The following is a 13,370-nucleotide window of genomic DNA, read 5'->3' on the forward strand; positions in this document are numbered from 1 at the left end:
GTGCTTCCTGGGTTAAGAAAAGAAGGATTTTTATCTGACCCGGAAGTGTTCCAGGTCTTATGGACAGAGAGGGCGAAACACTTCCGGGTCAAGGACTATAAAAAGGACTGTGAAAGACCAGAGCGTTGAGCTGAGCTGGGTGGAAAGGTGGCAACTCGTCTGGGAGTGGAGGATTGTATTGATTGTTTATTTGATTATTGATTTATTTATAAGTATTGTGGAGTGGAGGGTGCTTTGTGCACTGTTTATTGTTCAAATAAATTATATTTGGACTTTTACCTGGTGTCTGAAGAGTGGTCAGAGGGTTCAAGGGGTCGAGAGGACCTCAACTGTCACAATATAAAAATATATATAATATAGTAAGCAGGTATGTTATCACTGTTCTGCTGCATTTTACAGAAGCTTATTCCTGACACTTCAAAAGCTGTTGCAGGCCTGCTGCCAGTATCATTGTGCACATTGTGCATGCTTTGGCTGTCCAGCTTGCAGACCCTGGCCAAGCTAGAAATCAAACCTATGTTCCTAGTACTGTCAGGTAGGATTGGAATTCCGTTGTGCACTTTACTAATTTTAAACTAATTAAAACTAAATTTATAACACTTATTCAGTTCTTGTCACTTGACGGCACACTGAGTGCACAATGAATCTCACTATTTTGATCTGACTCTTCTTTTAAATTTTTTTTAGCCTTTCTGCTGTCTTAAAAAATATTGAAATATCATATTTATGGACTTTAGAGGCTATGTATTCTAATGATTATATTTGTTTATTGTTTTTTTGTATTTTTACTGTGGTACTGTAGTAAAATAATGCAAATGTTTTACTGACAGCAATATGACCCTGTAGCATTTAATTACCAATTAAAAGCAAATTGTGTCAAACATTTTAAATGGTAAGATGTGGTAGACTAATTTTTTGTTATCAAAGCAATCACCTCATTTTTGTTAAACATAGTACACAGCATAAACAAAAAACAATTTTCACAGAGAAATAAGTAACTTAAATTGCTTCAGCATTTTAATCCTTTACATTATATTCAGTGTAAAAACATATGGAAAATATTTAAAAACATATGCATTATATGTCAATACTTTTCTGTATTCATAAGTTTAGACAAACTACATTTTATTTAAACAAATACAGTACAATACATGGGAGATCAAATTTGTTTTAACATTTTCTTCGTTTGCATTACATTCTGGGCATGGGTAACATCATACAGTATGTAATAACATAACCATGGAATGTTTTGTGCACATCTATTCATTTATACATCATCATCAGACCCATTCAATTCAGTTCAATGTCACTGATAGCCCGTGTTTCTCCTGGCAGATCTAGAAATCAAAGAGCAACTATGGATAGGTTGAGGCTGTCCATTATAGGACACATGGGTGCCACCACGTACACTCATTCATATGAGATCAATTTAGAGTAACATAGTTATCCTAATATGTGTTTCTTTGGACTATAGATTGAAGAACAGAGTATGCAGGAGAAACCCACTTACACAGAGACATTGGTCAAGCCAGGATTCAAACCCTCGACTCTGAAGCTGTCGGGCAGCAGTGTAAATAATTTGTCTGCTGTGTTTAATTTTCAAGTCCATGCAATTTACAAACACTGGAACAACTAAAACACATAAATTATAAGAGTGATTTTATATATGCTGTGGGGGTGGGGAAACAGGGGCTTAGTAGCACAAAATATAGCACTGCCACCTCACAGATGGTTTAAATTCTGTCCATGGACTTTACAGTTTATTTCTTTTTTTTTCTTCTGGTACTCTGTTTATTCCTCCCACATCTCCCACATAGTCGGGGGTGGTCTTGCACGATTGTCAAACGTTAGATGAAATTCAGTCATCAATGGTTTTCCTTCTTTATGAATCGAGCATAATCATTAGAGCAGGGTTGGGCAGGTTGTCCAGGATGAGTGGTGATCCACCCATGGTGCTTCCATCGTGAAACAAGCACTATCATTGAAGCAGTGAGAGGGAGGAAGTTGGGATTAGCCAGGGTTAGCCGTGGCCTATAGGTTGGGAAATGCTGAGATCTATCTATCTATTTATCTCCAAGGTGTGCAAGTTAGGGTAATGAGTGTGACTGTGGCTGTTTCTGCTTGTGTGTGAGAGGATCCTGTAATTGACTAATAGCCTGTCCAGAGTTGGTTTCTCCTTTGTACCCAGGGCTGCTGGGATAAAATCCCTCACAATTTTGGATTAATCAGGTTTGAGAATGCTATATAATGTTATTATTTGAATGTTTTATTTCAATAACTACTGAAATCGCAGTCTTATTCTTTGTTACTTGGTCTAAACGTGATATATTAGACTCTAAATTACAAAACATTTATTATGACACCATAATGACCTCTCATAAACTGTGAAAATTTTTAAAAAAGAGAAAAATGGAGTAGGTATATGGAAGAAACTCAGGTCGATCTAGAGAGGTTTCTCTGCACATTGCATCTGCCCCACACATTCAGGGCAAGGTGGCAAAGCACTGTGTAGCACCATTATATTCAGTCAATATTTCCAATAAAATGAGCTACATAATACAAAAATATGGTATGTCTTGTTGCAATTTGGATTTTACACTAGTACATTAATTCAGTAATGTAAATGACTATTTTAAACATTTTGTGGTTCTTCTGTTTTTGTCTTGGTATATACAACAGTAAGTTAAGTCTGATGCTTTTGCTTTTGGCCTCATGTTATATCTGAAACCCTACAGTTTTGAGCTTTTGAGGTTTGTCATTTCCTCCTGAAGAGAAAAAATTTCCAGTGTATAATCCTTCAGCTGGTGGTGCTTCATATAAAATGATTTTAAGCTCTGTCACTGTTACATGGTAACATGTAATTTCCTTTGCTATTCAGGCGACACAACTTCAAGAATAATCTGCAGTGTCCTTGATGTTGAATCTATAGGACAGAAAAGAAACCCTGTATTATTTGTATGAACAGAAAAAGAGCAATTGATAACTGTTGCAACTTCACCAAGATGAAGTCCGATTTTTTGTTGCAAAAACTTTCAAAGAGAGAGATATTGGTTTCAAATGTATGCCTTTCAAATAGGGAGATAGAAAACAATATAAAAGAGGCTGTTTTAAGAGAGTTGCAATATAGTGAAGACATAGCCTTTAGAGTGGAGACAGATTTTTTTTTGTTTTTATTTAGAGGATTTCTTAACTACATTAGCATGGAAGAATAACATGGGATGAATAAAAGTAGATGAGGGAGTACATAGGGTGAATGTCAAGTGGCAGTCTTTTTTCTTTGTTAGGTTTGGTCACTTGTTCATTAATGTAAAAATATTAGTAGGATCACCCTTGGGACCAGTTTTACTGGTTGGCTTGTGTTGTGGATTAAAGAATGCAACTGCTTGCATTTTAGGATGCAGTATACATAAGGATATGATAATATCACAGAGCAAGGTCACTATAACAACAGTATATTGCTTGCTAAAGTTCTGAGTGGAAAGCACTTAATTCAGTTTACCAACCCATGAAATACTTTGCCTAAGGAGTCATTAAACACATTATTTACTATTCAATTATTTATTTTAAGGTATTAAAATATTCTCAAACTATATTCTGAGTGATTTGTTTACATTATACTTACCTGTAAACTTCTGTATAATTTTTGGCTTTTTGTTCCATACAATAAAGATATAATAAGCTGGAATTCCTGTAAGTGTAATACCAAAACCAATCCCTGTGTTGATGGGATCTGAGTATAACGAAAGTCCAACCATAAGAAAGCAGCTAAAACAAAATAAAGCTGGAATGAACAGTGGAACCTGAAACAGCAGAACACATGATACATCTGGTTAATGTGTTGTACTCAGAATTATATATTTTTTATCATTTGAATTAACAAAACGTTTTCTGTATGACAGGAGGAAGTCTTTGTATGAGTCCTCAACACCAATAACAACACACAGGAGGCAAAAGGTACAAAAATGTCAACTTTAGTAAACACAATAAATGCAGAGAGTGACACAGAAACAAGACCACTTAAAATAGAAATAAACAGACAACATACAGTAGGTGAAAGTTTAATTAAACTAAGGTATTTCCTAGTAAAACTGTCTTTCATTGCCATGAAGGGGGTTTGAAATACTTTTTACTGCATTTTTTCCCCTGTTTTAATAGACATTTCTGCAAAAGGGGCTGTGGTACAGAAAAGGAGAAGTGCAAGCAAAATAAACCACAAGAAGTTGGACAGTAACTAAACATTTAATTGCTGTCTTTGCTGTTAATACTAAAAAAAAACAGTTGTAAAAGAGGAAGAGATTAAATATAAAAAAGGAGTCCTAAAGTTTGTGGAAAGTTTAGTATTCTATAATCTGCTTTTGACTCATGTTAATTTGTCTTTGCTTTTATATTTCTGTTCTGATTACAATCACAGTTAAGCATCCTGGGAAGACAAAAAAAAAACTATTCATGACTCTGTACTGTAAAAAAAGGTTGCATTTTGATTTGGATTTTATTTATTAGTCTTTAAAACCTTTTATTTTATTTCTGATGTAAATGCATATCCTCTGGTGAGATACAGTCTAGAAAAGAATACAAGTAGTCATTTCGGAGAAGAAGGTTGGCACTCTGTTTGGTGTAGATTTTTTTGATCTTCAGTGTTTTTTTCATGAATGACACAACAAAACTAGGGAATGGGGAGTCAGGGAGTTTAGGACAGGCCAGCTTTATATAAAGGAAAGGATAGTGGTATTAATACAAATAAGAAAAATAACTTTGACATTTCTAACCCACAGTTAACAAATTAAAGGGGAAATGAGTAGTAGTCTAGATTAGATTAGATTAGACTGTTATAAATTGCTTACTTGCCTTAATGCTATAAATATCAAGAATAAATCAACTGAGATGGAATTATATGCAGCTGCACATAATTATGATATGGCAATAAAAGAAATGTGAATACATCAGAGGGAGGGGAATGAATATAAAATAAACAGTATTCATTATTTAGGTAAGATAAACCTATTATTATTATTATTATTATTTAGGTGAGATAAATTTGAAAACTGAGCACAATAAAAGGATTAAGACATTAGTTACTTTTTTACCACACACACAAGAGGATAACCTGTCAAGATTTAGTACTTTGCAACAATAACGTTAAGATTTAGGGAAGCAGACTGAAGCATAAGGGACAAATAATCATAATAAATTCAAGCAGTTTTTGCAGAGCATATATTTAATAACTAAAAATGTTAAGTTTAATTTTAATGGGGCAATTTTTTAACAGATATGTCAAAACCTAAAATAAAGCTAACTAGGAAATATCTTTTAAGTGTGAAATCAGTGGAGAAGTAGTGGTGCAGGGTTAAAGGTGTTCTATGTACAATGCAAAACAAGTTCATCCCAATATTTAGAAGCAGTAAAAAACTTAAGGTGGACACCATCGTGTAAAAATAACAAGATAGAAAGAGGTAGCAAATTAAACAACAACAAAAAAAGAACAGTTATGCAATGCGTACAGGTCAAATAACTACAGCAATAACTAGATCTTATAAGAACAGATGAGCAACAGTTGAAACAGATAGTAGGAAAGCTAAAACGTAATTAGAGAGCAGTACTTGTATTATGCAAAAGATTAAAAATGATCCAAAAAGATTTTATCAGTAGTTTTGTAGTAAAAATGGTTAAGGTGGAAGTACAGTATATTGAAAACAGTCAAGACAAAGAAAAATATATCCATCCATCCATTTTCCAACCCGCTGAATCCAAACAGGGTCACGGGGGTCTGCTGGAGCCAATCCCAGCCAACACAGGGCACAAGGCAGGGAACCAATCCTGGGCAGGGTGCCAACCCACCGCAGGACACACACAAACACACCCACACACCAAGCACACACTAGGGCCAATTTAGAATCGCCAATCCACCTAACCTGCATGTCTTTGGATTGTGGGAGGAAACCGGAGCGCCCGGAGGAAACCCACGCAGACACGGGGAGAACATGCAAACTCCACGCAGGGAGGACCCGGGAATCGAACCCAGGTCCCCAGGTCTCCCAACTGCGAGGCAGCAGCGCTACCCACTGTGCCACCGTGCCGCCCAGAAAAATATATTAACAATGTAATAGTAAATTCTCAAAATTTGCTTTTTTCTGCAAATTTCAAGGTTGAAAAAGACAATAACCTTACAGCAGTTACAGGAAGCAAAGAGTTATCTTCTCAAGATCTTTTTGCAAACTGGGTAATGATAAAAATTGTGTTACATGCTGTGCGAACATCTAGCAATCCCTCTGCTTCAGCACCAGCACTTACAGGACCTCTCCTGCTGCTAGTGTCATCTGCATGATGCAAACCTGTTCAATGATATACTGGTAGTTCTTAGGTCTTTGACAAACTATTACCAGTTGTGCATCTCATCAAATAATGTAGCATTTATGGTGTTTCAAAGGAGCATTTCTTTACAATTAAAAAAAAATCCATCCATTTAGCAAACATTTTATTTCAATTAGAAAGCATTCCATCAAGAAATCTGACCAGACAGGCATGAGAGTGCAAGACTGCTTTAAAGCTCATATATGAAGGGAAGTTGAAAAATCTGCCCAAAACTGAGGTGGTCAATGGCCAGGATGATAGTGCACATGTGAAGGGTGTTATCATTAGTGTTTTAGCAGGTCTTGCTATCACTTGTTGCATCATATTTGTCCATGTTAAAAATCAATCTTTTCAACATAAAATCTTCAACAAAGTACTTTGTCCAAATATACTACTGTAGATATTTACCTTAAAAGGACGATGCATTTGTGGTTGTTTGTATCTCAGGTATATAAGTCCCATAATGACGATTCCAATGAACAGCCACCTGACAAAGCTCATAAAATTTAGTAAACTGTAAATGTCTCCCACAAACAGCATTAGTATTGTTAAAGGGTACTGCAAAAAAAAAAAAGTTAAAAAAAATTAATCAAATGATGAGCAAAATAACTATGGCCAGTATTATTAAGGTAAATGTAAAGGATTTTAATGCTGCATATTGGTTTTACAGTGTAATATGCTAATTTGTCATTGAAATGTAGTAATAAATAATGGCATTACATTCAAAAAACAACTTCAAATTCCATCCATACATTGTTTAACCAACATTTCAATTTGAAAGTCTTTGGGGCCATCTTTATCCTGATATCACTTAGCACAAGGAGCAAATCATCTTGGATAAGACACCAGTCTTATGAAGTTTTTCCTTCATAATCAGGACTCATGGTATTTGGTGCTGCCACAAATGACTGCCTGCTTCCGGGTTTGTTTGTCTTTGTTGTTATTTGCTCTTTGCTAACTTTTTTTTGTACAACATGAATAAAGGAAGTTGTGAAGAAGGACTTACACATCAACAACAACTACTGGATGTTTGTCTGCAAGAACACTAGAGTTAATCACTGGGCTGCCAGCATTGCTATTGTGTAGATACCAAGGAAAACGATCAGGGGCCCAGCTCCACAATAAGAGGAAAAGGTAATGACTACACCTGCCTTCATCGCGGGCAATGTAAGATCGCTGGCCAATACAATAGATGAGCTCTCAACACTGATTAAGAGCAAATGGGAACACAAACTCAGCAGTCTCATGTGCTTCATGGAGACATGGTTTACAGTTGAATCTCTGGATTCTGTGGTTGCATTGGATAGATTTAAAATTGAGTGGGTAGACAGAAGCAGGAGCAAAAGTGGTAGGAAGAAAGGATTTGATGTTTTTGTGAATGAAAAATGGTACAGTCCCAGACACATTACAATTAAAGCACAGGTATACAACCCAAATGTTGAGTTGCCACCAACAGCCTAATGGTCGTATTATATGCTAAGAGAATTTTCACATGACATTGTGCTGTCAGTTTACATTCTGCCTTAGCAGTTGCAACAATTGCAATAGACACAGTATGTTCTGTGGTAAGCAAACTCATTACCAACCATCTCAGCACAGTTTCAGGGGACCTTAACTATGTATCATTTTCTTGCACCCTCACCAATTTTAACCAGTTTGTGGACTGCAAGTTCCACAAAATCCCAATAACTAAGCTAAACAAGAAGGCATCACAAAAAGACATGAAAATAAATAAAAGCCTTTAAATGCAGACTTGCATTCAGTATATGTCAAAATCCTTAAAACAAAGAGAACAAAACCAATAAGATACATAATAAAAACAGGAAAATCTATATATATATACTGTATGGTGAAATCAGCCCTAACCCACCCCCTTCTGGGTAGGGTGGGGGGTGATCTTACGGTCTTGTATGCATGTTATCGTTCAGTTGACACTCGGAACAACCACCGGAGGGCGAACTGGAGGTGACTGCCAGCATTCTTTACGTTTGAGTGCCACCGCGCCCCTGTTGCTTTTGAAATTAAATAGAGTTCTACACGTGCAAGTGTGTGTGTGTGTGTGTCGGCCCGGACGTGAGACGTAGAATTGGGGTGAGGACTCCAGCTCAGAGGATAGGCAAGCGAGGCCAGCACACCGGCAAAAGGAAACCTCCTAAGAAAGACAGTCACTTGGCTGCTAATGCACAAACGATGCGAGCACGTCGGCAACATGAATCCTCCTAGCAGAGAGCTGTCCAGTTTAGTTCTGATGATTTCAATACTTTCTAGGTTCCCGTGCTTTTAACAGCACGGGCTTACACAGTTAGTATATAGCAGGCGACTGCCAGCATTCTTTATGTCTGAGCACCACCGCTCCCCTTTTGCTTTTCAAATTAAATAGAGTTGGCCGGGTTCCGAGTGTCAACTGGATGATAACATACATACAAGACCGCAAGACAAGGACATTAGTGAGTGTAATATTTATATCTCCATTGAAATGTATTATTATTATCAGGTATGGTTTAGGCACCTATGTCATCAGAAAGCTACAAGAAAAAGGGGACTCAATGTTTTCTGTGTTAGAGTTAATTGAGAGCACGGATGCCGTGGATGTCGAGCTGTGATAAATAAACCTCCCTGCATACTTAAAAACAAGTCCTCGCCATCATTTAATTTTTCACAAAATGTGAAAACAAGACATGGTGTCATGAATAGAGGACAGTCATGGATTTTTTGCTGGAGTTCCCTCACCACGAATTGACTGGGATTTCTCTTAACCTGCCGGGAGAATGGAAAAAGTTCCGACAGCATGTGGAGCTGATGTTTTCTGGCCCACTAAAAGGCAAAGACGAGAGTGAGAAATGCAGCTACCTGCTCCTGTGGACTGGGGAAAAAGGAAGAGACATTTTCAACACATGGAGGAAGCCAAGGTACTGAAAACTTATTATGACCGCTTTGAGACGTATGCCATGCCTAAGACGAATACGATATTTGCGAGATACAAGTTTAATGAGAAGACACAGGGGATAAACGAGACTTTTGATCACTTTGTAACGGAGGTTAAAATTGCTTGTGAAGGACTGTGCATATGCAAAAGAAGATGAGATGGTCAGGGATAGAATAGTGTTTGGCACTAACTCAGCAAAAAGTGTGTGAGAGAAACTTTTAAGGCCGGAGTTATACTTCACACGACGCATGCTGCAGCGGACACTCCTGCTACGCAAGCGTTGAAATGTTTATACTTGCGCACGTACTTTACGTAAATCTGGAGGAATCTGCCAGGTGGCAGTGCGAGATATTATCATGGTGAGAACATGTTCGGCTTCTCTGTGTTGTGAATTGCCTAGAACACCCATTAAATTTCGATGACACCATACCGCAATATCTCTGAAAAGGATGTTTATTGATTAAATCCAGGGATGTGTCCATTCCTGCAAGCATTGGGCATGAGTGAGAAACAATCCCTGGACGATGCCTCGGCTCATCGCAAGGCGAATACAAGCACACACATACACTAGCGTCATTTTAGCGGCACCAAATCCCCAAATCTGCATATCTTTGGAAGGAAACTGGAGCACACTGAGGAAACCCAGCAGGAAAACGTGTAAACTCCAGGCAGGGAATATTAGTGACGTGACTCTCTGCAAGACAGCAGCGCTAACGCTCCGCCACTGTGTCACCCCATGTGTGTAATTATCCATCCATCCATCCATTTTTTCAACCCGCTGAATCCGGACACAGGGTCACGGGGGTCTGCTGGAGCCAATCCCAGCCAACACAGGGCACAAGGCAGGAACCAATCCAGGGCAGGGTGCCAAACCACCGCAGGACATGTGTAATTATTAATAGTATTATTAACAGTATTCATTATTTAAACGAAATTACCTATCTGTAAAAGGTATATACATACTTTAATGCATTTCATCATGAAAGTGATATCAAGTATAAATCTAAGGATTCTAAATGTGCAGAGAGTTGGAATATCATACATTTAATGTGCTCAGTGTGGTGATCTATTGCTGGCGATTCGCTGCTGTCAGGAGCAGAGGAAGCCCTAGAAAAAAAAGATAGCACAGAAGACGGTATGTGAGAATTTTAAAACGTATCGTTTCATTACGATCGGAATATGCGACGCTTTGAATATAAAAGCACACGAATTACATTTGTATGTCGGCATTTTGCTTCACCACATCGAACCATTTATCAAATATCGAAGCACGCACATTGGTCTCGTAGGATCCGCAAAGCGGCTTCCTGTCACATGTAGATAGTAAACAGAGACTCTGACGTCACATTCCAACTTTTAGTACACTGCGCCCCCCGATTTTTTGCTGGTACTGCAACTCGCGCACGCATCATGTTAATTTCTGAGGACCTGCTCAGAGGACGCATCAAATGAACGCTCAGAACGCGTGGCGGCCATGATGTTAGCCATAAGGAAGAATTCATAAGAAGGAGCCAAAGACAATATCACCAAAAGGTTTACTACGACAGATCATCCAAGCCATTGCCACTTGATGCTGGAGCAACTGTCAGACTCCAAGAACAGGGACATTGGAAACCAGCGGTTGTCATCCAACCAGCTGGAACTGATCGATCATATATCCTCCACACTTCAGATGGACAGGTATATCGCCGCAACCGCAGGCACATCTAGAGTACTAAGGAAAAGCTTAGTTCGAATAACGTCAACATTGCAGACACAGAACCAGATGAACAATGTGACACACAATTAAAATCCACACATGTAAACACACCAGTAGCTTGCACACCTGAAAACACACTGCCGTTACCTGATACTTGCACCACTGAATCATTGCAATTAAAATCCACACATGTAAACACACCAGTAGCTTGCACACCTGAAAACACACTGCCGTTACCTGATACTTGCACCACTGAATCATTGCCTAGTTCAGGATCACATTTACCCTCATATCGCACTAAGTCTGGACGAGAAGTCAAACCATGAACAGTCCTAGATCTGTGAGTTGTAAAGAGTATAGGTGGATTGCTGCCATATTTAAAAATGAAAATGTTCGTGTTTTTAGAATGTGTTTGACATTATATAATGAGTATTTGTCTGTAAGATACCGAGACTCTGTTTTTGCATTGCCACATGTTCCTTTGTATTGTTATTTATATTGACAGGCAATTATTAAAACATTGGTATTTGTAAGTTGCAGTATTCGATAATATATGCTGAAGTCATAGGACAATGTTACGTTGATTGTGTTCTATCATTATTTTAAGGAAGAGGATATAATATTTATATGTCATTGAAATGTATTATTAATTATCAGGCATGGTTTAGGCACATATGTCATCAGAAAGTTACCAGAAAAAGGGACCTCAAAGTTTTCTGTGTTAAGAGTTAATTGACAGCACGGATGCTGTGGATGTAAGAGCTGTGATAAATAAAGCTCCCCTGCATACTTAAAAACAAGTCTCGCCATCATTTCATTTTTCACAAAATGTGTAAACAAGACAGTGAGTCTTTATTGTTTGTTAATTTATTTTTATAGTTTTTTTTAATTATGTTTTTCTCAAACAAGTAAAAAAAACCAAACTTTCTTTTCCTCCCGGGCAACGCTGGGTATTTCAGCTACTTTTAAATAAGAAATCAAATCATAATACTGATGTCTCTTATAGGTACTTGTTAAGTGCTGCTACTTGAAACCTGCAGTATCCCACAGTCTTACAAAGGTCTACAAATGTGCATTTTCTTTGTGTCATGCCTTTGCAGCATAGTATAGTAAATGAAATTATGTACAATCTAAAATACGGGAGCTTTGCTGTATTCAAGCTAAAGAGGAAATTGTCAAATTCAGTTGCCAGCAAAGGCGGTCAAGAGCCATATGAAGCTACAATGAAACAAGGTGCTTATCATGTGGAAAATTAAGTGTTTGAAGCTTTTGGAGAAAAGTAAAATGTAGTGGCACACATCATCAGATTCCTTTCCTTGTTATATGGAAATAAGGGTATTAATGTCAAGTCTGGCTTTAATCACACCCTGTCAAAGTATTCAACAGGGAAAATATTCTAGTTGAGTGATATAAGTTTATAAATGATTTCATCTATGACAAGATTTTGAAACGTGATTAACCTGAAGGTGTTTACAAGCAAGAAAAACAAATCTGAGATCTGGCATAAAAGGCACAAGGTTAAACAGGAGTATGATGAGGTGACATGTGCAGTAAAGGTGTTGGGAGCCACTCTCTCTAGCATATAAGTGGCTGGAAGAGGGTTTGTGAAAGATACAATAGTATAAGGGATACTCTTCAGGTAACATTGTCAGTGTGTAAGAGATGGGAAAAACCTGATACAGTATTTTTAATCTTAAATATCATCCTGGAGTTGATTTGGAGCAAATATGATGCTCTGCTACTTATTTGTGTAAATTGCTTTAGATACAAAACAGATGCTTTAGGAGCTATTCCTCATTCGAATTCTAAAGGTGTCCCTCTGGCACTGAATGGAAAATTTTATGCAAGCTGTATGGGATGTTAAAGGAAAATGTACAATTTTTAAGAAGATAAAACATTTAGGAAAAAAAAACTGAGATGAAAATGATTATATAGATATACAGGGCTTATCTTCCTTTGCCCTAGAAAGGTACAGAGCTGAGAGGAAGGATTTATGTTGAGAAAATAAGTTGTGTGATGAAGGGAAAAAACTGACATGGTTTGAGTATGTGGAAAGAAATATAGAAAAAATGAATGTGTTTGGAAATGTGCTCTGTGTTGAATATGGAGGGGATGAGGACTTGGAATAAGAGAAAAATTAATGGAGAAGGTTAAGAAATGCATGAGCAGAATGTATCTCAACCCCAGGGAAGGAAATTTTTAGGTGGGCACTTGACTGAGATAACAGAGAAAAATGATTAAATCTGTGGTGTGTTGTTATATATTAAGCATACTGTATTTTGTCTTTCTAGTCTACTCAAAAACTGACACAGATATAAAATGACAAATTAGGTCAATGCAGATGATGAAAGAATTGTTTACTTTGTGTTTCAGGATTTATTACTCACAATACATTAT

At 37.4% G+C, this 13,370-nt stretch overlaps 1 protein-coding gene across 1 annotated transcript in view; it reads right to left on the reverse strand.

Annotated features, from left to right (window-relative positions):
* Positions 1-991: 991 nt before the first annotated feature.
* The window catches only part of slc7a11 (solute carrier family 7 member 11), a 119,983-nt gene continuing 107,604 nt past the window's right edge, over positions 992-13,370 (reverse strand). Inside the window, exons 10-12 of the mRNA XM_051928244.1 lie at positions 6,757-6,906; positions 3,623-3,800; positions 992-2,923 (exon numbers count right to left, since the gene is read on the reverse strand). Of these exons, the coding sequence (XP_051784204.1) occupies positions 2,871-2,923; positions 3,623-3,800; positions 6,757-6,906 (381 nt within the window). The 3' untranslated portion in view covers positions 992-2,870. The remainder of the gene's footprint in view (positions 2,924-3,622; positions 3,801-6,756; positions 6,907-13,370) is intronic.

This window comes from Erpetoichthys calabaricus, chromosome 5 (assembly GCF_900747795.2).
Source record: "Erpetoichthys calabaricus chromosome 5, fErpCal1.3, whole genome shotgun sequence".
Classification (NCBI taxonomy): domain Eukaryota; kingdom Metazoa; phylum Chordata; class Cladistia; order Polypteriformes; family Polypteridae; genus Erpetoichthys; species Erpetoichthys calabaricus.